At 47.1% G+C, this 26,960-nt stretch overlaps 1 protein-coding gene across 14 annotated transcripts in view; it reads left to right on the top strand.

Annotated features, from left to right (window-relative positions):
* The window catches only part of BCAS3 (BCAS3 microtubule associated cell migration factor), a 711,835-nt gene that overhangs the window by 663,744 nt on the left and 21,131 nt on the right, over positions 1-26,960 (top strand). For all 14 annotated transcript variants that reach the window (XM_065531261.1, XM_065531260.1, XM_065531264.1 and 11 more), the window contains one exon: positions 22,398-22,565. In XM_065531261.1, coding sequence (XP_065387333.1) covers positions 22,398-22,565 — 168 coding nt within the window. The remainder of the gene's footprint in view (positions 1-22,397; positions 22,566-26,960) is intronic.

Genomic DNA, 26,960 nt, shown 5'->3' on the forward strand with positions numbered 1-26,960 from the left:
AGGGTTAGCATGTGCTGTGGGGATGTGGTGGAGGGACTGGTTGCTCATCCAGGGTCAATCCAGGAAGGCTTCCCAGAGGAGCTCGCACTTGGACTAAGTCTCAAACCTGCAGAAGTCAACTCATCATGTCACTTGGTCACTGGGCACCTCTTCTCATGTTGGTCTGAGATATGCCAGATCACTGTCCTCTCCCTGTGTCCTGTTTTGCCCCTTGGGGCCACAGAAAAATCGATTCCCTTTTCTTTAAAATCACTCTTTAAATATTTGATTTTTGTTTTAACAATTTTTTTCTTTCTTTCTTTCTTTTTTTTTTTTTTTTTTTTTTTTAAGGCAGAGTCTTGCTGTGTCACCCAGGCTGGAGTGCAGTGGTGCAATCTCAGCTAACCACAGCCTCCACCTCCTGGGTTCAAGCGATTCTCCTGCCTCCTGCCCCAGCCTCCCGAGTAGCTGGGATTACAGGCGTGCACCACCACACCCGGCTAATTTTTATATTTTTAGTAGAGATGAGGTTTCACCATGTTGGCCAGGCTGGTCTCGATATGCTCACCTCAGCCTCCCAGAGTGCTGGGATTACAGGCATGAGCCACTGCACCCAGCCAGAATCACTCTTCAGGTATTTGAACAGTGAAATTATAGCTTTCCTATTGTCTTCCCCAAGTTAAACAATCTTGATTTCTTCCTTCCCTTCTTCCTGCTAGGTGCCAGGAACTGAGGCACTGTGCTGTGCATTGGGGACACAGAGATCTAAAAAATGAAAAGCCAGATGTTGCCCATCAGGAACTTACAGTCTAGTGGGAAGAATAGGGCCATAAAATATTTTATTGCTTTTGTCTGTCTCCTTTACCAAATTTCCCATCATCCAGCATAGCGGCTGGCACATAATAGACATCTATTCTGTCTGTTGTGGAACTGGTGACTCTAGGTGCAATGTGAAGGTAAGCCTAGGGTGTTGTGGGGGCCTGTTGGAAAACCTAGGTCAGACCCAGAAGGGGAGTGGTAGACTTCTCCGGCTGACCTAAGTCCTCAAAGATGAAAAGGACTTCACCAGGGAAGGCATTCCAGGCAGAGGGAGCAGTAGATGCGCAGGCACAGGGGGCAGGGAGCAAGGTAGGGTGTAGTGTTCAGAGTCTGGAAAGCTGCTAGGGGCCAGATGATAGACAGTTGTGCTAAGAAGATTGGGCTTAATCCTGAGGGCAGATGAGTAAAATGTTCAGATTCGCATTATAGAAATGTCACTCAGGTGGCACTAGGAAGAGTGAATTGAAGGGAAGCCACATTAATAGGTAGAAAGACCAGTTTAAAGATTGCTGGAATAATCCCAATGAGAACTGGTAAGAGCCTAAGCCCAGTGGCTAAGAAAAGTAGGAGACAAATTCAAGAGGGCTTGGGAAGTAAAATCCACAAGACTGACTGGTCAGCTGGATGGAGGGGCAATGTTTGGGCCCATCAGAAGATGGTGTTGCCAGCCACCTAAGTAAGGCTAGAGAAGGAAGAGCAAGGGCTGGAGAAGTAAGGTAATGAATTTGTTTGGGAGATGTTGAGTTGGAGATGCCTGAGGAACATCCAAGTGAGGGTGTTTGGTCTTACGCAGATGGACTTGGAGCCCAGGAGAGACCTGAGTTAGAGGTGCAGTTTTGGAAGTCAGTAGCATATAGGTAATACTGGGTATTTGTTATCATTAGAGTAGCTGAGCTCACCGAAGAATAGTTTACAGAGAAAGAAGAGAAGAGGACTGAGGGTACCAGCATTTGAGTTGCAGAGAGAATAAAGCAAGGCTTTGGGAGAGACTTGGGAGTGGTCAGAGAGGGAAGAGGAAAACGGAGGAAGCTAAGGATAGCAGTAGTCAGCAATTTCCCAATGAAGTCAACTTGCTTTATAGAATCTGGGTTGCCCGCAAGGGACCACATTGTTGTACCTAAGCTGCCATGATTATGGGAGGACAGTCATGTGCTTTTGCAACCTCTTGGTAAAGAGTCTTTTTTTTTTTTTTTTTTTTTTTTTGAGACAGTCTCGCTCTGTCGCCCAGGCTGGAGTGCAGTGGTGCGATCTCAGCTCACTGCAAGCTCCGCCTCCCGAGTTCACGCCATTCTCCTGCCTCAGCCTCCTGAATAGCTGGGACTACAGGTGCCCGCCACCACAAAGTCAACTAATTTTTTGTATTTTTAGTAGAGATGGGGTTTCACCATGTCAGCCAGGATGGTCTCGATCTCCTGACCTCATGATCCACCCACCTCGGCCTCCCAAAGTGCTGGGATTACACGCGTGAGCCACTGCGCCTGGCCCTCTTGGGCAAAGGTTCTTAAGGCTGGATTTGAGGACCTGTGCTTTGGAGCAGTGGTTCCCAAAGTCCCTGGATAAGAATCCAGTCTTACCCTAGAACCACTGTGTTGGAATATCCAGAAGGGCCTGATAATTCATTTGCTCAGTAAGCATTCCAGGTGATTCTTCTCATGAGGGAAGTCTGGGAATGACTCCAGACCACAGGTTCTTTCCAACTGCACAAATCACACCCCCACTCTGCCACCCTACACACTAACACCCTCCAACCTAAAGTTCTTGAGAATAGCCATGACCACGAGCCACTGTTACTGATGGAACCTTGTCATGAATCCCTCAGATGTGTGGGGATGGAAATACTAACCCAGTGACTGAACAGAGTTTCTGAACAACTGAGTATTTGGGACTCCAATGGAAGTTCTGCACTGAGATTATTGGGCCAGCTCTGCTTCTCGGAAAGGTTTTAGACCAGAGCCCCTCACTGCCCCCTGGTGTAGACAGTCTGATTGCCTACTCCATTTTGTGGAATAATGGACCTGACTGTAATCCAACATGTTTTTTAAAGCTAGCATATGTTTCAAAGCTGACTATTAAGGAAGTGTGGAAGAGGTACCATATGTAGACAAAGACGACGTTTTTGGGCAATTGCCATGGAAAGAGCTGGCTCTACTTTTTTATATATTTAAGACCTAACACTGCTTCATGTCCCCAGCAGTGGAATTCATGAAGCATGCTTAATCTTTCCTAAACAATTGGCTTTGGGACATTATCTTTCTAGGAAAAATAGAAACATAAATTATACTCACTTAAAGATTGTAGAGAGAAGGGATCTACTGAGTAGAAAACTCAGGAATGTGCCTCTAAGGAACGTAGGGACTGCTCCTTTTTTGGGTTCTTTTATTTCATGAAAAAATAGATAAATTTTGGCTGGGTGCCATGAGTCATGGCATTACAGAGTGCTGTAACCCCAGCACTCTGGGAGGCCGAGGCAGGCGGATCACCTGAGGTCAGGAGTTTGAGACCAGCCTGGCCAACATGGTAAAACGCTGTCTCTACTAAAAATACAAGAATTAGCGAGGCGTGGTGGCACACATCTATAATCCCAGCTACTCGGGAGGCTAAGGCAGGAGAATCACTTGAACCCAGGAGGTGGAGGTTGCAGTGAGCCGAGATCATGCCACTGCACTCCAGCCTGGGCAACAGAGCAAGACTCTGTCTCAAAAATAAATAAATAGATAAATAAATAAATAAATTTTATTGTATATATTTAAGGTATGCCCAAAGGGAATTAAATCATCACTTCATAAAGATACCTGTGTGTCCATGTTCCTGCAGCATTATTCACAAAGCCAAGATATGGAAACAATCTGTCAGTGGATGAATGGATAAAGAAACTGTGGTGTAGGTATACAATGGAATATTATTCAGTCTTTTTATTTTATTTATTTGTTTATTTATTTTTTGAGACAGAGTCTTGCTCTGTTGCCATGGTGGCAGTGTAGTGGTACAATCATGGCTCACTGCAGCCTCAACCTCCCAGGCTCAAGCGATCCTCCCATCTCAGCCTCCTAAGTAGCTGGGACTATAAGCATGTGCTACCACACCTGACTACTTTTTTCTATTTTTAGTAGAGATGAGATCTCCCTATGTTGCTAAGGCTGGTCTTGAACTCCCAAGCTCAAATGCTTCTCCTGCCTCAGCCTCCCAAAGTGCTAGGATTACAGGTATGAGCCACCATGCCCAGCCTTCAGTTTTAAAAAAGAAGGAGATCCTGCCATTTGCCACAACTCGGAGTTATTTTAGAATGAGAGATCGAAGGATGGTGCTGTCTGGTGATCCCTTTCAGACCCATCATACGTACTTCAGATCTAAATATAGTGAAGGCTTGTTCTTTCCTCCATTCATTCAGTAAACAATTATTGGGCACCTGTTTTGTGGCAAGATCTGTGCTGGGCACTTTCTTTGTCCTTAGATATCTTTGAGACATCAAAATAACTTCAGGGCGAGCTCAGTTTGATCCTGGAGGACAGGAGTTGAGTATCTCGTGCAATATTAAAGCTATTGTAAAGGCATTGCTGGTGACTTCCCATTTCCAGTTTAGCTGCATCCTGAACTATTGTTTCCCTTCCTGAAGAAGCCAAATAGCATGGGAATTATTCTTATACCTCAAAGTACCTGGTGTAAAGTGGTGAAAGCACCAACCAAAGGCCAGCTGGCTTCTGGGAGTAAAATCAGTACTTGACATTCGGATTCCACGTTCGATTCTTGAATGATCTGTCATATAGCCTATCATTTGACTCTTAGCACAATTTTGAAACTTAAAATTAGCAATAATAACTAGCAGTATTATTCCTCTTATACCATGGAAGCTGAAGTTCTGGGAGGTTAAGTGCTTTGCACAAGGTCACGTGGTTAGGACATACTAGAGCTAGATCGAACACTAGTTTCCCACTCTCGATTGAGTGCTCTTTCTGCTGACAGAGCTCAATGGCCTTATAACCACCTCATCTCTCCCCCTTCCCCATGTCGGAATGGCTTAACCAGGAAGATGTAAGGAGGTGCTAAATGAAGAGAAGAGATTGCAGCCAGGTGAAAAGGTACAAGCAACTGCTGCTCGAGGGTAGCTCCGAGGGCAGGGGTGGAAGGAGAAGGGCTGGTTCATCCTCCAGCACCCATTTCAGATCTTCAGAACTGGAGAGCCACCTCCCGCATCAGAGGACACACAGCTCATCTGTAGGCCTCTTCCGTTCAGAGGGAGGCCTGGAAAGGACTACTGACTTTTGCCAGCTCTTTGAGCTTTTTGTTAGGTATTTCTACAACAAACACTGCTTTTACTTCTTTACCTATTTTTTCCCCAATCTGAGGGATATAAGAAAACAATTCTAGTAGTTTTCCAACCCTAAAGGCATTTCTAAAACTAAAATGAAACAGTGAGAAATTAATTCCTTCGTTCAGCTGTTAGCCCTAATTCAGAGTTAGATGACAGGTCCATGTCCATCTGACGCAGTAACAAGAGGTCTCTGGGCCCCTCCTGGGAGCCCCTTGGTGCTTTGGCTTTTTTATTTTTTCCCTCCTTATGGATGAATCGAATCTTCTAATCCAGTATGTACCTTAGGCCCAAAGATAAAAAGATAGGTTTCTTTGCACACACAAACACACCCTGGGCTGACTATAAATCTGCTCCTTGCCTGAGTATAGCAGAAACAAAATAAGTTGCTTCCCCCTCAAGGGAGGAATTGGCATTTCTTGCACAAGGAAGGGGTGAGAGGAGGCTCTACTGGCCTTTTCGAACTTACTTCTCAGCTAGGGAAATGAATAACATCCTGATTGGCCTCGGTGGAGTAGAAGTGGAGGGAAGGAGGGGTGATCCTGACCCCACGCTCGCTCGAGGCTCCAGCCGCAGCCTCAGAATCTCTTTACCCGTAGGCGCCACACTTGGCACACAATGAGACTGTGAGTTGAGGGGAAATCATAACCACATTAACACAGAGATTTGGGCACTTTTCACACTTTCTAACGAAGTGGGCTTTTGACAAGGCCTAAGCAGAGCCTTCTCTGCAGGCAAGCCTGGACTCCCCACCCCGCTTCTGTAGGCAGTAAGGCCTGTAAGAGGAAAGGGCAGAGACAGACCCAAGCCTTGCTTGCCCTCTGCAGCTGTGCAGAGAAGGCCTGGTGCTGCAGCACTCCCGCTAGGCTCCTAGGCTGCTAGCGGGAGGTATGAATTTCTCTTGTTTGCTTTAATGGAGTGTTAACCCCCCGTCCCTGGAACTCATGTTAATGCCTAACACAAGACTGGAACTGCAGGGAGAGGCCAAGGGACTGGCAGCTGAAGGCAATTTGAGGATTGACCTCATGGGGTAGGGAGAGGGAGGAGAGGAAAGGGAGACACAGTTGAATGTCTGCTGGATAAACAAGCCGGATGTAATGGGCCCAAGACCGATGTGCAAGACCAAGGTTCTGTCTGCTCCTGCTTCTGTCACAGGCCACGTCCTGTCCCCTCCCATCCCTGGGTCTCCATTAAAAGAAGAAATAGAACCAGATATACTCTAAGGGGACCAACAGTCAAAAAATGCTTTTGGGGACAGGTCAGGGGGAGGGAAGTAGGGTGTGAGCAGTGATTCTGCAGCTTCCGTGCACACAGATCCCCTGAGGGTCTTATTAAAATGCAGCTGGTGACACAGGAGGTCTGGGGAGGGGCCTGAGCAGCCACCTTTCTCACAGGCTTCCAGGTGATGCCGCTGCTGCTGGTGGGTGGAGCACACTTTGAACAGCAAAAGTATTGAGCGCAAAATTGGGTTCTCCAGTCTAAGTTCTGCCCTGCTGCACTTCCCTGCCCTGATTTCCTCAACTGTGAAATGGGGAATAGTAATCGTTGCCTTGTCTTCCTCTCTAGGGGTGTTGTGAGGATTAAGAGAGCAAATGGCTGCGAAAGCACCTTGTGAAGGGTAGAGCAGTGTGCGGCATGAGGGATTATTATCATTGTTAAGACGACTACGCCTCGTTGCTCACCCTATGTGTTCCTGCAGCTTCTCAACTTTTCCCTCCTTTCTCCCTGGTTTCCACGCCTGGGCTGCTGAGTCAGGGGGACCAGCCAAGGCTGGCCAAAGCTGAACAAATACTCTGACACGTCGAGGCAGGAAATGACAGTTCCCAGGCAGCCCCGTTTCAGGTGTGGAACAGGCTCTGAACACACCTTGTGTGATAAATTCTAGTGATACCAAGCTGAGCTCTACCCCCACCCCCAAAGGCTGCAAGACCAGGACCTGAGGCTGAAAGTCAGAGGAGTCCCTGTGAGATGAGGGCCCTGAGCAAGCACTGGCCAGATTGTAGCAAGGTCACTCACCAGGCCACCCCACTGGTTCCACTTCCGCACCCACCTCTGGCAGCCATGATGCTTCTGCAACGTGCCAGTTTGTTCACTGAGACCTTCACAGAGGGTCGCACAACCACCCTGGACGGTGAGAAACTAACGTGACTGAGGCAAGTCACTGAACTACCCTGAGCCTTGGCTTCCTTATCTATGAAATGGAGTTGACAGCATGTGTCCTGCCTGTGGTAAAAATTGCTGTGATCCCACAAGCAAAAGGAAAGAAAGAATTATGAGAAAATATGCACTTATTCTGTGAAAATATGTGAGATATTCATGAGAGACTTCCTGGTCCAGTGGACTCTTCCACCGCCCTTGACTGGGGAACATCCAGGCTTCACACCCATGCTCAGCCCATCAGCCCTTTATGCAAGGTCCTCTGCCCACCTGAAGCCTCAAGGCCTGATGGAGACCATCCCCAGCCACTCCAGCGAGTGACCCCTCCATTGTCCAAAACAGTGCTGCTGCTTAGCCTGCTCTTCTCAGGCCGAGTCTTTGTTGAACAGCTTCAGTGTAAGGGCAGGGAAAGTCGGGATTCTGTAATATACTTTGCCCCCAGTCAGAATGGCAGGCCGGGCCCAGATCTTCATCCCAAGGCCCCTGCACCTGAAAAGCTGGTACAGGTTTGTCCTTTGGAGTGAGCTGTTGGGTTTAGGTGGTCGAGAGAGGTGGAAGGTTGACCACACACTCCAAATACACGTTTATTGCCCAAGCTGGGAACACCATTTTAAAGCCCACATGGTTAGGAGACTACCAAAATAACAAAGCTACAAATGGGTCAGGCATCAAACTAGTCAACTCCAGTACCAGCAGGCACATCCAGGACCCTCCCCTTCAGGGCAGGTGGACTCCTCCTTTCCTTTCCCCACAGCTACTGTTCCAGGGCCTTAGAGGAACAAATAGCCGCTGGCTCCAGATCGGAGCCAGCGTGCCCACCCATCCCTCCCTGCTCTTTGAAACTCCCAAGGCCAGCAGGGGCCCAGGCCTGCAAGCTGCGCCTCCAGACACCTCCGCCAGCCGGGGAGGCAGACAGTTCACACTCTGAGGAAACGCAGATCCTCAGAGGAGAGTAAAAGATCAGAAATAATCCAAGAGGACAAGCCACGCCTGTCTGTGTGTATATTGGGTTTCACATCTGAAATCCAGTCATGATAAATCTGGGTTTTGAAACATCTTCTTTGATTAATAAAAACAGAAGACTTCTTGGCCCCAGGTTCCAGACTTCAAAGTTCTCCGTTGAGAGCCTCGTGTTTGACTTATTTGTGGAGCACAGAAATCACAGGATTTAGCTGCGTTGCTCCCTCCACCCCCTACCACCCAACTGCAAGAACCACTTAAAAATTCTGGAATAGAAAGACTGAGCTGAAAAGCCCCTCACTGGCACTGCAGCCATAGTTTCAGAATAAAAATTCAGCACGGTAGTTTTAGTGGAGAAATGAAAGGCTTTGGAGCCAGATGAACCTAGGATCCGAATCCTGACTGTACCCTTGACCTTGTCACCTTGAGCAACAGTTTGACTTCTCTCTGGCATAGTTTCTTGAACTGTAAAAATGGGAACAGTAACATCTGCCTCATAAGGTTATTGGGATGATTTAAAGGCAGTAGTGTGTATAAAGTAACTAGCTATGCCTGATGCAAAATGGACACCCGACAAATGTTAGTTATCTTACCTTTCCTGATACCTGACCACAGACTTAATTATTTGGAATGAGGACTGTCCTAGAAAACTCAGTTTGAATGCTTGCTGTCTTGAGAGATTCAGTTCCTTGTTTTTCCATTGAAGGAATTGTTAGGTTTCCGAGGATAGTTTGTCTTGCAGTGTATTCCGAGCCCTGCCATAGGAATCCTATCACAGCGCTGTGTGTATGTTTTCTATCCACCCGAAGAAGCAGGCCAGAGCAGCCTACAGGAAACATTTTCTTTCTTTCTTTCTTTCTTTTTTTTTCCCCGAGACTGAGTCTCACTCTGTGGCCCAGGCTGGAGTGCAATGGCACAATCTCGGACCACTGCAACCTCCGCCTCCGGGTTCAAGCGATTCTCCTACCTCAGCCTCCCAAGTAGCTAGGATTACAGGCACCTGCCATCATGCCCAGTTGATTTTTGTATTTTTGTAGAGACAGGGTTTCACCATGTTGGCCAGGCTGGTCTCGAACTCCTGACCTCAGGTAATCCACCCGCCTCGGCCTCCCAAAGTGCTGGGATTACAGGCGTGAGCCACTACAACCAGACAGGAAACATTGTCATTGCAGCCCAGCTACAAAATGATTCTTCTCTTCCCACTTGGAAGGGGAGAAATCATGGGCATGCCAAGTTTAAAACAGAAGAGTAAAGGGTCTCTGGCGTCCAGTCTGGGAATGCCAGTTTCGGCCTGACGTGGAAAGCTCCCTTGTTCTCTGAAGCACCTCCATGTTTGTTCTGAATGTGCAGCCAGTCAAGATTCCCCTTATTGGGACCTACACTGATGACTGATCTCTTGGGCTCACAGCCCTGCTCAATGACCTCATGATGTGTGAGGGCCTCAGCCATTTCTTGACAGTCATGAAAAGGTATCTCCTAGGAAGCCGGGCCTGTTTATCCAGAGGTTAGTTGTAGGGAGGGGAGACAAAGAGGACGGGTAAAGGGACTTGATTTTAAAATCAACTCCTTCCAGAGTTGTTCTTCTAGCCCTTTCTGATCTGATTATGAAGTTTGTACAGAGGCGGAATTGTTTCTGCCATTTTTCACACACAAGTTGGTGCACATTCCTAATATGAATTAAAAATAAATATGCCATGTGTACACACAGGGATGAGTCAACATTGCGTGCAGCCAGCCATGGCCACTGGGAGAAGAGTCAGACACGGGCCGTGGAGCTGCAGGCTCACCTGCCCCCGGCTGAGTAAGGACCGAGCACAGGACTTGACAGAGGAGGCTCACGGCAAGGTCAGGGGTCAGGCACCTTCCACACTTCTTTTTTTATTATTATTATTATACTTTAAGTTCTAGGGTACATGTGCATAACGTGCAGGTTTGTTACATATGTATACTTGTGCCATGTTGGTGTGCTGCACCGTTTCCACACTTCCTGTGGGCCCACCGCCTGGTCCCAGCATGAGTGCTTCTCCCAGGAGGCATTGTTTTCTTTCTCACCTTTTTCTTTTCTTTTCTTTTTTTTCTTAAAAAACTGATTACAAAAACTGTAGGCCAAGTGCAGTGGCTCATGCCTGTAATCCCAGCACTTCGGGAGGCCAAGGCGGGATCATCACTTGAAGCCAACAGTTTGAGACCCAGCCTGGGCAACAAACAAGACTCCATATCTACCAAAAAAAAAAAAAAAATTAACAGGTGCCCGTGGTTCCAGCTACTTGGGAGAGGTGGGAGGATTGCTTGAGCCCAAGAGTTCAAGGCTGCAGTGAGCTATGACTGCACCACGGCACTCCAGCCTGAGTGACAGAGTGAGACCCCATCTCTAAAAAAATAATTTTTTAATAATAAATCATGATAAAATTAAAAATATAAATAAAATACAAAAAAAAGGGGAAACATCTGGGCACAGTGGCTCAAGCCTGTAATCCCAGAACTTTGGGAGGCCGAGACGGGTGGATCACTTGAGGTCAAGAGTTCCAGACCAGGCCGGGCGCGGTGGCTCACGCCTGTAATCCCAGCACTTCGGGAGGCCGAGGCGGATGGATCACGAGGTCAGGAGATGGAGACCATCCTGGCCAACACGGTGAAACCGCATCTCTACTAAAAATGCAAAAAATTAGCCAGGCATGGTGGCGGGCGCCTGTGGTCCCAGCTACTTGGGAGGCTGAGGCAGGAGAATGGTGCCAACCCGGGAGGCGGAGCTTGCAGTGAGCCGAGATCGCGCCACTGCACTCCAGCCTGGGCGACAGAGCGAGACTCCGTCTCAAAAAAAAAGAGTTCCAGATCAGCCTGGCCAACATGTTGAAACCTCTCTCTACTAAAAATACAAAAATTAGCTGGGCGTGGTGGCACATGCCTGTAATCCCAGCTCCTCCGGAGGCTAAGGCACAAGAATCACTTGAGCCCGGGGGGCAGAGGTTACAGTGAGCTGAGAGAACGCCACTGCACTCCAGCCTGGGCAACAGAGTGAGACTCCATCTCAAAAAAAAAAAAAAAAAAAAGTAGGAAACATATGGAAAAGTATAAAGTAACAGAAGAATCCCCTGTAGCCTGACTACCCAGAGACAGCGCGGTTAGCATTTTGTGGTGAATCATTTAGAATGTTTTTCCATGTTTCTTTTACATGGTTCAATAATAATAACTGTATACTTTTGTCTTTTTTTAATTTAACATTGTATCTTAAAGAATTTCTCATTATAAACATCATGTTTATGACTACCTAATATTCTACTGCAAGAATGAAGTCTAATTTTCTTAACAAGTACCGTATTATGGGGCTGTGTTAAAATGGCAATGAGCGTATTTATGCATGACAGTTGTTGCTTCCTAGGTTATTTATTTCAGCTAGATTTCTGGAAGTGGCATCCCTGCCTAGGTCAGTAGTAGTTGGGCACGTTTTTAACTTTTTTTTTTTTTTTTTTGGATACAGTGTCTCCCTCCATCACCCAGGCTGGAGTGCAGTGCCGCCATCTCGGCAGACTGCAACTTCCACCTCCTGGGTTCAAGTGATTCTTCTGCCTCATCCTCCTGAGTAGCTGGGATTACAGGCATACACCACCACGCCCGGCTAATTTTTGTATTTTTAGTAGAGTTCTGCTCTGTTGGCCAGGCTGATTTTGAACTTCCAGCTTCAAGTGATCCGCCTGCCTCAGCTTCCCAAAGTGCTGGGATTACAGGTGTGAGCCACCGCGTCTGGCCTTGATTCTTAATACATATTGCCAAATTGCCCTTCAGATAGCTTATACTAGTGATGTTCCTGCCCAAAACAGTCAATCTCGTTCCATTCTTACCCATGTTGAGTATAATTCTGCTTGTTTATTGAAGAATTTAGGGAGCTAAAAAGTTCTATCCCCACCCTCAGATGTGGGGAGATCAGAGCTAAGAGGTTGCTTCACCTACTCTTCTGTGCCCCCTGCAGGCATCCTCAGAGAAAGTGGGGTGCACATATTCACCGTATGCTTTCACTCCCCACCAAAGGCCTTTGCTATGTAATTGACGCATAACCAGTCAGCCTTATGGGTGGCGTTGCCCAGGCTCCAGTATTGCTCCTCTGGCTGCTTGCCTCTGGCCCAGTGTTCCCTCAGTCACTCTCTTAGCCTTTCAAAGAATCCCACTGCCCCTAAGCAGAGCTGCTTACAGAGCCCTGGAGTAATCCTCTAATTTTGAATGGGCCTGTATAGCTTACAAAGCACTTGTCAAAAGACAAAATTATAACAAACTTCGTTATAGATCGAATTGGCTTTTATTAGTGATTCATGAATCTGTGCAGCCTCCATTCTACAAAATAGAATGAGAACTCCCACTGGGCAATGGGACAACAGTGGGTTTTATAAGGTGAGACCAAGGAAACAAACAAGAAAAAGCTCGTTGGTTAACATCAGGTTATTTCAAGGTTTTCTTTTTTCTTTTTTTTTTTTTTTTTTTTTTTGAGACGGACTCTCTCTTTATTGCCCAGGCTGGAATGCAGTGCCGCGGATCTCATTGCAACCTCTGCCCACCAAGTTCAAGCGATTCTCCTGCCTCAGCCTCCTGAGTAGCTAGAATTACAGGCATGCGCCACCATGCCCGGCTATTTTTGTATTTTTAGTAGAGACGGGGTTTCACCATGTTGGCCAGGCTGGTCTCAAACTCCTGACTTCAGGTGATCCACCCACCTCGGCCTCCCAAAGTGCTGGGATTACAGACGTGAGCCACCGTGCCTGGCCAGGTTATTTTTTTGTAAAGGATTAAAGTCTACCCTGACTCAGTTAGACTGAAATATCCTATTTTCTGGAATAGCTGGTCTGTTTTGGGATCTGTCTGCTTCCTTGAAGTTTCCGTTTGATTATGTGACATTTAGCATATGGGTGATTCCATTTCATTTTGGTCTGGTCTGTGGGGCCTAGTGCAGAAGCTCAGTTCAAAACAGTGGCCTCCCATAACTTTTCTTTTCTTTTCTTTTCTTTTCTTTTTTTTTTGAGGCAGAGTCTCAACTTTGTCACCCAGCCTGGAGTGCAATGGCACAGCCTCAGCTCACTGCAACCTCTGTCCCCTGGGTTCAATAAATCTCCTTTCTCAGCTTCCCAAGTAGCTGGGACTACAGATGCACACCAGCACACCCGGCTAATTTTTATATTTTTTAGTAGAGATGGGGTTTCACCGTATTGGTCAGACTGGTCTCAAACTACTGACCTCAGGTTATCCACCTGCCTCGGCCTCCCAAAGTGCTGGAATTACAGGCGTGAGCCACCATGCCTGACCAACTTTTGTTTAATACAGTCTTTCCTAATACTATCTGATCTGATGCTCACAGCAGCCCTGGAAGCCAAACATTTGTTTCCCTGTTTTATAGGTTTATTATTTTCCTAGGCTGCTTTAAGGAATTACCATAAACTTGGTGACTTAAAACAACAGATGCATTTTCTTGTATTTCTGGAGGCCAGCATTCTGAAATCAGGGTGCGAACAGCGCCATGCTGTCCTTCCTTGCCTCTTCTGGCTTCTCACCACTCCTAGCATTCCTTGGCTTAGGCAGGATAACTCACACCTGTCTTTGTCTTCACATGGGCTTCTTCCTTCTGTGTCTCTGATCCCCTCTTTTCTCTTTTAAGGACACCAGTCATTGGATTTAGGACCCACCCTAAATCCAGGATGATCTCAACTTGAGATCCTTAGTTACATCTGCAAGGACCCATTTCCAAATAAGGCCATATTCTGAGGCTCCTGCTGGACATATCTTTTGGGAGGTCGGGTGGGGTGGAGCACCATTCTACCCATTGCAGTGGATGAGGAAAGCAAGGTTCAAAGAGGGGAAATGACTCTCCCAAGGTCATGCAGTGAGAAAGTAGCAAGAGCTGGCATTTGAACCCAGGTCTTCTGCTTAACATATGCCTTTAATTGGGTAAAAACAAGACTCTTATGGTATAACTGCTGATCGTTATCTGGTTTGTAGAAAACGAAATTGGTAGCTTTTACCCTAGGATACCTCAAATATCAGACACCATTTTCTGGAAGTATATTATTATTAATGACATTGAAACTATTAGTGCCAATGTGAACCCCTTAGATGGGCATCATTTATTTATTTTCTGTGTCATAAATGGGTAAATTAAGACCTAGAGGGATGATTCTGCTGAGAGAGGAAAAGAATAAAAATTTTTTTTAAAAGACCCAGAGGGAGTAATGACTTGCCCAGAGTAACCAGAAAAGTTAATGGGAGCGTTCCAGTTATGACCTAGACGTAATCTATGTTCTAAGCTTTAAAGTGTGCATTATGCAACTGCATACATTGCAGTTGTGAAAATGGCCTCCTTGCCAAAATAACTATGTTAGACTGCAAAGAAATTCTTAGTTCCATTGCTGTTGAACCCCTCTTCCCTGGCTCAGGACCATGTTGGCCACACCTGGCAGTCTGCTCATAGCCTTCTGACTAAGGAATAGCTCCTTCTCACTGGGGTCCTTGAGGGCCTGTGAGAACAGATGTGCGTGCTGTCACCACATCTGGCACGTCAGCGTCTCCTGGCTTTTCAACATTGGCGAAGGCATTCTTTGCTGTATTGGTACCTTTCCTTTCTCCGCTCAGTTCACTTCTAAACATGAGTGGTATCCTTTAAGAATAACCGAATGCCCAAAACCCAAACCCCACAGCCAAGTGGATGCATATGGGACAAACATGGTTCACTGGTTGTCACAAGTTTGGTGAACATTAGATAATCGGAGTCATAAAAGATTGCTGGAGTTCAGGCCCCTTTGCTCTACCTATGGATATGGGAGGGCTATTATCTTGGGAACCAATCTAAAGGATTGAAAGGGACAGAGGGGGTCCTCATATCCTCTCACCCTACCTGCCTTCCCACAGTGAACTAATCTGTTAGTCATGACATAATGCATATGACATATTACATACATGTATGTGTGTATTTTATATATATGTATATATACACATATATGCACATGTATACACACACATATATATATTTATATACACATATACAAACACACACATATATATATACATATTACACCCAGAGGGATTAGTGACTTGCCCAGAGTAACCAGAAAAATTAATGAGAGAGTTCCAGTTATGACCTAAATGTCTTGATTTATAATCTATGTTCTAACATTTAAAGTGTGTATTATAATCATACATTGCAATTGTGAAAATGGCCTCCTTGTCAAACTAACTATGTTAGATTGCAAATAAATTCTTAGTCCAATTGCTGTTGAACTCCTCCTCCCTGGCTCAGGACCATGCCATATGATACACATATAATATAATATAATATCTGATATATATCTATATCTATCTCACTGTGGGAGAACCCTGACTCATATAATTGGCCATCAGATGTGTCCACAGGTATAATATATAATATAGCTGTGGTATATATAATATACCTGTGGACATATCTGATGGCTAATTATATGAGTCAGGGTTCTCCAAGGAAATGACTAATAAAAGAGATACCTACAGAGATGCATAGATATAAGAAGATTTATTTTGGGAATTGGAAATGGAGGTCAAGCAGTCCCACTGTCTGCTGTCTGAAGGTGAAGAACCAAGAAAGCTGGTGGTGTATAACCAGGGGAGCTGATGGCGTAAGTCCTGGTCCAAGTTCAGAGGCCTGAGAACCAGGAGTACCAACGTCCAAGGGCAGGAGTGAGTGTCTTAACTCTGACAGAATAAACTTGCCCTTCCTCCACCTTTTTAATATATTTAGGCCCTCAGTTGAATGATGCCTACCCACAATGGTGAGGGCAATCTTCTTTCCTCAGTCTACCAACTCGAATGCTAATCTCTTCCAGAAACACCCTCCCAGACACACCCAGAAATAAGCCTTACTGGCTATCTGGGCATCCCTTAGCCCAGTCAAGTTAACATATGAAATTGACCATTGCACCAAGAAGAGCTAATGTCCTCAGCCTGTGCATTATAGGAACCAGCTTGTAGTGTGGAGAAAGGGGTGCTCCCCGCAGCCGCAGTCTTAAGCTCAGTTTGGTGAGCAGTTTGGTAAGCTTGCCAAGGAGGCTCCCCCTACACTGGTTCCCCTTATCATGCCTGGGATCATTTCTTAGTTATTGTAGACGTCATCATCACAGCCTCTCACCCAGGAGGGCTTACATCTTGCAAAGCACTGCTTAATGCCGGTTTTGCTTTTGGTATCTGGCCTCCCTGGTGGTTAGAAATCTGATCAACAGGCTCTCAGCAAAGTCCAGACCTGGGCAGAACCTCATTAATGCAAAGCGGAGGCTGTGCCACAGCCTCTTAAATAGCTAGAGTGTGATTAGACGCTATCAGCTTAGAGGAGCATCCTACCTGTCCCCCTCCACCTGCAGTCCCTAGGCTTCCCTTGCCCCTTTAACAATGGTATACAAAGGCAAAGCACATGTTCCCCCAGCCTCCCCGGGAGCTACCAGCTTCCCAGCTGTCACAGCATGCCTTTAATGGGTTTGTGAAATCCAAGAACCTGACCCATTTCTCCTCTGGGGAAAGAGTATAACACAGGATGCCAAGCTGGGAAGCAGGATTCAGGACGCTCACCTGGATGAGACCAGCTCTCTCTCTGCCGTCCTAGACAGATTGTTTTGTTTTTTCCAATTTCCAGGATCTCCAAATCTAAAATAAGTGCATAGAAGGCAGTAAAATCGTGACATTGTTTTCTGCTCACTTATCTTCTTCTTCCTTCCTCTCTTTTAATTTTAACTCCACTTTCTGCCTACTCTGACCCTAGATATTCAGGCACTGGTACCCCACCCAAAGGGTGTTGACTCTAAAGTGACTGTCAAATTTCATCATCAGTCAGTAAACGAACCTGTTTTGAGCAAGCATGATGTACAAAGTTCTGTGCCTATTTTCATTATGGAGGAATCCATGCCCTCGGGGGCTTTTAAACTAGTTAGAAAAGCAGTTTATGTGAACAGTGCAAGGCAGTACGGAAATAAGGCCACAGGAATGATCTAATTAACCTGGGGTCCACAGGTGGGTTTCAGAGGCATCCATAGATGCCCCAAAATTGCTTGCATAATTTTGTGTCTGCAAGCACACATTTTTTGAGTAAGTGCTTAGCTTTCATCAACTTCACCTGGAAAGATAGAGCACCTTTTGTGCCTGTAGAGTTTGAGCAAGAGTAGTCTTTATACCTTCAGTAGTTGAGCAGGTAAGACTTGAACTCATTCTTAGAAAATGGTATTTAGGGCAGGAGGCAGCCCTGAAGGCAAAGATCCCCAGGAGATAGCCTGCGAAGACAGTTGCACTTAGAACCAGGTGCCTCATGTGTCTGAAACTCAGTAAGATGGAAATCTATACAATGGTGATCATTGCTGCTTCCCATAGTTTGGTGAAGTCACATAAGCTCCTCTTTCTTTTTTTTTTTTTTTTTTTAAGCTTACTCTGAACCTTGTACAGTGCTTGACACATATCATAGTGGACACTAACCAATATTTGAGGTATGTGCGAGTTAACTGAAATAACAAATGTGAGAGGGCTTTGTAAATAGCAGAGCACTGCTTCAACAAAAGATCTCTGTTGCCAAGCGTGTGTATTTTGTCCTTTGCAAACAGCCTGCACTAAGTGAGCATCTTCTCCTCGCTTGAAACTGACACTTTCCCCTGTAATGGGACTCAAAGGGCCAGCTCATCTGATGGGGTATCCCTGGGCTGGTCAGATGAATGATAGCTGTGCTGTCAACGTGGACAAGATGTGCAGTTTCCTAAGAGCCCAGAGATGACCTCACCCTCCAAGGGCTTGGCCTCTTCACCCCAGTGCCTGCTGAAACACACCTGCAGCCTTGCCGTCACCCTGGGACAGGCAGATTCCAGGAGCACCTTTGCCGTCCTCAGCAAAGAGGCTGCGAGGGGTGGAAGGGAAAGAGACAGCGGGTTTGACAGAGCCTCTGATAGGACTCCTTCTGGCAGGATAAGCAGGGCCACCGATGGCATCCTCTGTATGACGTCTCAGGATGGCAGAAATGATCAGGTGCTTCTTTGCTGACCACTTCTGGTATCTCCCATCTTCTCTCCTCGACTTCCCAGCTGTGCCCATGCTAAGAGAGAATAGACCTACTATCAATTTTTTTTCCCCCCATGTGCCATCCCGTATACAGGGTGACTCATCGTCATCACCACCAAACTCCAAGCAGTGGGAAGGATTTTTAAATACCATTGGTTGAAGGTGACAGGAGTTCTCAAAATGGTAGGAAAGATAGAAGTGGTTTACACATATAACGGTTCTTGACCAGGCACCGTGGCTCATGCCTGTAATCCCAGCACTTTGGGAGGCCAAGGTGGGTGGATCACTTGAGCACAGGAGTTTGAGACCAGCCTGGGCAACGTGACGAAACCCCATCCTGACAAAAAATTAGCTGGGCATGGTGGTGCGCACCTGTAGTCCCAGCTACTCAGGAGGCTGAGGTGGTAGGATCATTTCAACCAGGAGGTTGTGGCTGCAGTGAGCTGTGATTGCGCCACTGCACTTCAGTCTGGGCTGAAGAGTGAGACCCTGTCTCAAAAAAAAAAAAAAAAAAAAAAAAAAAAACAGTTCTCCACTGCAGGTGCTGCTGAGGGAAACAATGTGTGAGCTGATAGAATGAGCTCCAAGTGAAGAATTAGAAACCCTTGTTCCAGATCTGTTGCTCAGAGACTTTGAACATGTCACTTAACTTCTCAGAGCTTCCAGTTTCACCACCATAAATGGGGAATAGTACCTCTGTGACCTCTCAGGATCATTGTGATAGTCAAAATTTATCATGATGCCTCAAGTGGTATAAAGGCGTACATATTTGTCATTAAGAACATGTACGTGAACACACCTATTACGTACAGAACACTCACCGTGTGTCAGGTCTTTTACATTTATCTACTGCAGTCCTCACAACAGTCCTATGTGGTTGTATTGTTTTTCCGGTTTTATGGATGAGGAATCAGAGACGCATGCCTGGAATCATACAGCTCACATGCGTTAGTCTTTTCTGAAGTCCAGGCCTATTTCCATCCTCCACTATGACACTAGCTCATAATTATTTTCTCCTGTGTACTGTTACTTTATCCCTTAAAATATTACATACCCCTCTGGCCTTTACCATCTCTTATGGACTGGGCCCACTCTCTTACCCTAACCTTTCTTGCTATAACATTGACTGATTGACTGATTGACTGACTGACAGAGTCTCACTCTGTCACCCAGGCTGGAGTGCAGTGACTCAATCTCAGTTCACTGCAACCTCTGCCTCCCAGGTTCAAATTATTCTCCTGCCTCAGCCTCCCAAGTATCTGGGATTGCAGGTGCACGCCGCCATGCCCAGCCAATTTTTGTATTTTTATTCAAGATAGCATTTCACCGTGTTGTCCAGGCTGGTCTCGAGCTCTTGGCCTCAGTGATCTGCTCACCTCGGCCTCCCAAAGTGCTGGGACTACAGGCATGAGCCACCATGCCTAGCCCAATTTCTTTTGTTTGTTTTCTTCCTGCTTTGGCTTTTGATATTCCTCTTGGTCCTGCTATCAGCTCCCCTGCCTTGGTCTCTGAACACAGTATATGCAAACATTAACTGAACTCCTTTCTAGAGATAGACCTTCTACTCTTGTTAAGTGAGAAAACAAATAGTCATTCTCTTCCCAATTTTCCAGGCTCTGAAACATCTCTGTCCATAAGAAAGCTGAGTGTATAGCAGCCAGGTGCAGTGGCTCACACCTGGAATCCCAGCACTTTGGGAGGCCACAACAGGTGCATTGTTTGAGGTCAGAAGTTCAAGACCAGCCTGGCCAACATGGTGAAATCCCGTCTCTACTGAAAACACAAAAATTAGCCAGGCATGGTGGCACGTGCTTATAGTCCCAGCTACTCGGGAGGCTGAGACACGAGAATTGTCTGGACCTGGGAGGCAGAGGTTGCAGTGAGCTGAGATCGCACTGCTGCGCTCCAGCCTGGGCGACAGAGTAAGACTGTCTCAAAAAAAAAAAAAAAAAAAAAAAAAAAAAAAAAAAAGCTGAGCGAACAGGGAGGAGGAGGGCCACATTTTCTTGTTATGATTAAGTCCCCATGTCGCATGCAGACCCTTCAGAAAAATGATGATGCTGTAGCACTGTAGCACTAGATCTTGTCAAATAAGGTCTAGTGGGGGAAGTGCTGGAAGTGGGGACTTTGCTTAATCTCTTCACTCTCGTGAGACAGGCAAAGGGTTATTCATTCTAGTTTAGAGATGGAAAAGGAGCTACAAGGACTGGCCACGCATCACGCAGTGAGTAGGCAGCAGAATCAGGAGCTTAGTGGATGTCAGCAGCCCTGTGTGTCCCTGGGGAGCTAGGCACCTGGGAGTTGTTGCCAAGGGTGGTCGAGTGTTGGCTCTGAGATTGGCACTACCAGTGCACAGTTCTAGCACAATTCAGGCCTTGGGAGAATCATCTGACACCCAGCCCCACACCCCCAATTTCCAGAGGCTAGCTTACCAGATCTACAGCCTGACCCTACTTGGTGGAGAGAGGTGGCATAGGGAGCTCCCCATTCGCAAGTCCTACCTGACAAGCTGATCCCAAGCAACCCACTCCCAAGGTGGGCCTCTTCTTGGGGAGACGCCCTTATAGATGCTGCCCATTCTCGCAGTGCCAGGAATCTTCCCTACAATGAGGTACGAGATAAATCAAAGCCAAACTTGGCTGATGAAATTCAGGAGCCAGTAGTGACCCTTGCCACACATATAAATCGCAGTAGGCTGGCCAAGGGCCTTTGTCTGGCCAGGAGAGTTCAGGATTATCTGGTCCTCTTTGCTGATATATGGAGTCACCGGCTGTCGGAGTGTTTACGAACGGTTATCACCTCAATGCTGTGGCCATTATCAGAGGCAGGGCCGCCTGCCGAGGCTGGGGCTCGCACCCTCTCTATTACCACCTGTCATTGGCAGGGAGTGTGTGCTGACACTGTCCAGTCCTGACTGCCTGGGGAAGATAGTTTCTGACGGCTGATCAAAGAGGAGAAGCAAGGCCTGATAAAGAGTGTGTGTTTCGTGTACTTTTAACTTTGGGAAACGTTGGCATTTGCATTTTTTCCCCATCTTCCTGGTGCTGGCAGGAACCAAGCCCAATAAATGCGGTGGATTCAGTTACCTAATCACTGGGGAAATGGTATGTGCTTAAAGCAACAGAGCATGACTATAATCTCCTTCCAAGAAAGAGTGGATGAAATAAGCTTTCACAGAAGACTTGCTGTATAATAAAGTAGAATAATTCAAATTCGGACTTTGAAGTGATCTCGCATGTAAAATCTAATCTTAGCGTTCAGCAGAACACCACAGACTTTTTGGAATTGGGGAGCAGCTTCGGCTTAAGGACAGATCCTTGCCGAAGATGCTATCACCCACCTCTTTGCTGGTATCCCCCAAAATAATTCCCTGGTTGTTCATATGCCCTTGGGTAGCTGGGAGACCAGGTGGCGAAGTAGAACGTGTTCTCAACTGAGGCATCAGGACAGTGAGGTCCTGGACCTCGTCTGCCACAGACTTGCTGTTCCATCTTGGGCCATAAATTCTCTGAAATGTAAAATGAGGAGGTTGGTTATAGGTTATAGAATGTAATGGTTAAGAAAGCTTTAAAACCATTAGGCTATATAACCCCTTCTTTAAATGAAAATTTATTTGTTTATTTGTCTATAGAGACAGGGTCTCACTCTGTTGCCCAGGCTGGTCTCAAACTCCTGGCCTCAAGCAATCTTCCCGTGTTGGCCTCTCAAAGTGTTGGGATTGCAGGTGTAAGGCACCACTCCCCGCCCTAAATGAAATTTTAGGTGGAGTCCCATTGTATCAAAAAGAGGAAAGTAGGGATCCGTTTGGGTTGAACGTGGGAAGGGGATTGCCTTCCCTGTCCCAGTTCTTAAGGCGGTCCCTGAAGACCAGGGGAACTCTGTAGCTCCTCAGAAACAGTCTTAAAACCACTGGCCTCAGTGTCACAGAAGTCACTCCAGAGGTCTGCACTCTCTGGGCGGCGTGAGCTGTTTCTCCTGCGCTCCACAGTCGGTTTCCCAGCGTGCTTCCATCCTGCTCCTGCTTCCTGCAGGAAGGCTAAAATGGACCGTGGGTATGGAGAGGAGCGGGTGGGAGGTAGACAAGAACGGCCTGCTCCCTGAAGGTGTGGACTCAACGTCAGATGTCCCGTGTGTGCCACAGGTACCTTTGACCGGAGCGTGACCCTGCTGGAGGTGTGCGGGAGCTGGCCTGAGGGCTTCGGGCTGCGGCACATGTCCTCCATGGAGCACACCGAGGAGGGCCTCCGGGAGCGACTCGCCGACGCCATGGCCGAGTCACCCAGCCGGGACGTCGTGGGATCCGGAACAGGTAAAGGTGGCATCAGACTTGTAGCTTGACTTGGTCAGGACCAGCACCTGTTGGTGCAGAGCTTCTTTGGAATCGTTTGTGAGCATATGTTTGTGTTTGCTGTTGGTTTATTTAGTGGGCACTCCGGTGGCTCTCCGTTTGAGGAGTTCTGGTGCTGGGAAACCCTGTGTAAAGGGGAGCTCCCAGTGGAACTGCCCCTCCCATGTGGCATACCACATGCAGGACGGCCACGATCAACACCACTGTGCAAGTGGCTCCCAGAAGGACACTTTCCTCCTTTGGGGGTGTCCCCAAGTCTTCCAGCAGTGCTCGGGCACTGAGTCCTCAGGCTGCCTGTCTTCAGGCACGCTGGAGACTTAGAGATTGGCGAGTCTCAGTAGCGCCGGCCAACCGCCTGAGCGGAGTAAGCATGAAGCAGGCTGGGCTGGCTTCAGCCCCCACCAGCTTCTCCTCATGCCGCCTTCGGCTTTGCATTCTTGCCTCTGAGCGAGTCCAGCAACTAGGGTCTGGGTGGCTTCCTGCATCCCAGAGCAATCAGAAGACATCCTGAAATGATGACTGAGCCCTGGCCCAGGCAAGCGCGTGTACATGTGTACACACATGCACACACATGCACACACACAACATGCACTCAGGAAAGCCCCCAGTCATCCATCTCCAGTACAGCTGTAATACAGCCTGCCTCTCCTTTCCCAAAACCGTTCTTTGTTCTAGATATCTGTGCTGTTAGTGACTGCCCCAGCCCTGCTTTTGTGCTGGCAGACGCCGCCCCAGCAGGCCTCTTCCCAGCTTTCAGAGGGAACTTTCTATTGGGTGGAGCTGACTGGCTGGAGGCCTTTTCTCTCCGGCTTGCCTGAGTCCTCTCAAGACCCTGTCACTCTGCTGTGCACTGCTCCATTCCCGCTCCACATGCCTCCCTGGAAAGAGAACCCCAGTAAGGAGACACTTACAACCCTGGGGCAGGCACTGATCAGGACCAGCGAGATTTAGAGTCAGAGCATTGAGGCATGGCTTGAAATGTCCGACATCATCACACAGTCCCACTTCCCCGCGGCTCCTCCAGATCTTTAGATGTTTAGGTTTATAGTTAGGTGTTTCCCTCGCCCATCCCCATGCCAGTCCCTCTGTTCCTTCACTAAGACCTGTCATCTCCACAGCACTAGCTATGTGGCCTGCCCATGGTGCTCCTGTAATAACTGGCAAATGAACAGGATGGAACTGATGGGTGCAAGGGAGGAAGAGGAGGAGCTTGGCTACATGGGTAGCATGTCATCATGCCATTATTCTCACAGCTGGCCCAAAGATAAGAAGCAGCTCTGCCATTTGCCAGGGCTTGACTTTGCTTCCCCTGGAAGGGGGCCTAAGCGAGGAATGTGGCTCACGGCACAGCCTTTTGCCTGCATCTCTTGGGTCCCTGGCCAGCCTCGGCTCACATAAACCAGATCCTGGTGCCACTGGACTCACTCCCCGGCAGCCTCCCTCTTTCAAGGGCCGGAGGAGCTCCTGGGTGGCTATTTTCTCCCATCGGCTTCTCAGGAGCCCCTTGGGGCATCTCACCGTCACCCGGCAAGAGGATTTGAAGGTGCACTGAGTCACAGCTGTGGAACTTCAGCCTGGCATAGTAACCTGCGCAGCACTGGCAGCGGTGCATCTGCCAGACAGCTGAGGGATTCAGGGGAGGCTTTGTGGCCTTAAGCAGGTTCATGAAATTAAAAAGAATAAAAAAAGAGAAAGAAAGAAAGGTAGAGGAAATTAAAACTGCATGACCCACAGGTCAGAAAATAGGCAACTCCCTTTTTTTTTTTTTTTTAAACAGAGGGATTTCATTGTCTTCCCCAAACTGTCACCAAAAGGAATTCAGTTGGTTTTCTCTGACCATATTGGATGTATGTTTTATTTTTAAGAAAAAAAACTACTTTTTTGTTTTTGTTTGTTTGTTTTGAGACAGAGTCTTGCTCTGTCACCCAGGCTGGAGTACTATGGTGCGATCTCGGCTCACTACAACCTCCACCTCCTGGGTTCAAACAATTCTCCTGCCTCAGCCTCCCTAATAGCTGGGCGCCCACTACCACATCCGACTAATTTTTGTATGTTTAATAGAGACGGGGTTTCACCATGTTGGCCAGGCTGGTCTTGAACTCCTGACCTCATGATCCTCCTGCCTCAGCCTCCCAGAGTGTTGAAATTACAGGCATGAGCCACCACGCCCAGCCTAAAACTACCCCCATTTTAAAAGCCAGTAAGCGAAGCAGATATTATGGAAGTTACCCAGTTTCCATGGTTGAGAATCACTTTTCATATTTTCCAACTAGAGGTAAAGCATCAGCCTGGTAGTGCAGCCCAGGACTTTGAAAGGGCACCCTGGTACACCCGTGCCCGGGTCAGCTTACTGCCCGGAGGTAGCCGGGGAAATACAGTGCAGCATGGGTAAGAATTTCCAGCAAGCCACTCTTTGCCCACAGCAACCTCTCAGTCCCCCTCTTTCTTCCCACAACCCTACTTCTCTAGGTGGCTCACAGGACAAACGAGGTATCAGCAAGTGTTTGCCTCTGATAGGTCCTCTGATGCACCAGAGCTAAGTCAGTTCCCTTAATGCTTTCCAGCAAGCATCACATGTGACACAGCAATTGGGACTGATGGCCTCTTTATCAAAGTATGAATGAAGCACAGAGACCAACTGAAAACTTGCTCTCATGATCCCTGATGCAGAACCCTATTCTACAGCACACCTCACTGTTATATAGGTGTAGCCAGCCTTGATTTGTGGATTTCTGTAATGTAAAAACTCCTATTGTGGCCAATTTCAACCTGTCACATGGTGTCAGCCAGCTAACAGAGGTTCTGGAGATGTAACAGTCTGTGCGCTCCAGCACCTGGCTAGTAAGCTGTACCCTAGGGCAGGTCACCTCCCCCCAAAGTAAAGCAAAACCTTTTCAAACCTCACTATTCAGAGTAGTCTGGGGGTTGAGGGTTAGCTTTGGTCAAAGGATACACAGTTTCAGTTAGATGAGAAGAATAAGTTCAAGAGATGTATTGTCCAGCATAGTGATTCTAGTTAATAACAATGAATTCCTGAAAGTCACTCAGAGAGTAGATCTGAAGTGTTCTCCACACACAAAATATTAAGTATGTGAGGTAATGCATGTTAATTAGCTCGATTTAGCCATTCCAAATGTATACATATTTCAAAACGCCAAGTTGTATATGATAAATATATATAATTTTTATTTGTCAATTAAGAAAAAAATTTTTTTAAAGCGTGGTCTTCAGACCCACAACAGCATCAGTAGCCAGGCACTGGTGAGAAATGCAGAGCCTCAGGCCCCGCCCAGCCCTGCTCAGCCAAGGTCTACATTTCAGCAGGATCCCTGTGCATGCTGAAGTTTGAGAAGGTCAATTTTAAATTATGGTTAACTTATAAGACAGATGACAGTTCTTTGGTCTGTGATGGATGCTGACCAAATAGTTGAATTCAATCACCTATGTGATTTGCAAGTTCAGCTCTAAGATAACTGGCTGAATTGCATTCTTGCTAATATTCTTCTGCCCCTTGACCCCCTCACCCTTCCATCTTTCCATTTGGCAAACTCCAATTCGAGCTCAATCCAACTCTGGGTTGAAGAGTTGGATTCCTTACACCTGGGTTCCTGAAGAAAGAGCACATATTATTCCAATTGGTGCCTCTACCGATCCATGGTCTCTCCACTGGAGCCTGCTCTGTATTTTCCTCATGGCCCCCGCCCCCATTCTCAGTTTGCATTCATCTTTTGCAGCAGAAGCCAGTGCCTAGCGCAGTGTCTGCGATAGAGACGCGGAGACGATGAATTCTTACTCAGCCTCTGGCTGCTTCTCAGTCCTTTTCTTCTGTTGTCCTTAGGTTTATTTCTCAAGGCCTTGTCTTGGCCCTGGTCTCTTCTCCCTTAGTACCTGGCAATCTCTGCTTCCATGTCTCCAATTACATCCATAAACTGATGATTTCCAAATAGTTTCCAAGTTGGCTTTCTCTCCTGATCTCCAGAACCATCTGTTCAGCTACCTACTGACATATCCACATGTCTACAAACTGAATTCCTCTCTTCAGGCCCTTTCCTTCTGTCGAGTTCCCCCATCCTAGTGTCCAAAGCCCTTTGAGACCAGCCACTGCCCTCGCTCCAGAATCATCTCTTGCTGCCCTGGGCCAGCTCCAGCCAAGCTAAAATCCCAGAGGGTCCCTGAGCACACGCAGTCTCTTGCCTGCCAGGCTTCTGTGCATACTTTTCCTTTCGCCTGGAATGCTGTGTCTCAAAGCCCCCTCCTCTCTCTGTGACCCCCCTCAAAATAACTTGACTAATTCCTGCTCAGCAGACATTCCTTTCAATATTGCCTTTTCTAGAAAAATAGAATTTTTAAAGTAAG

The sequence above is a fragment of the Macaca fascicularis genome, chromosome 16 (genome assembly GCF_037993035.2).
Source record: "Macaca fascicularis isolate 582-1 chromosome 16, T2T-MFA8v1.1".
In the NCBI taxonomy this organism is placed as follows: Eukaryota; Metazoa; Chordata; class Mammalia; order Primates; family Cercopithecidae; genus Macaca; species Macaca fascicularis.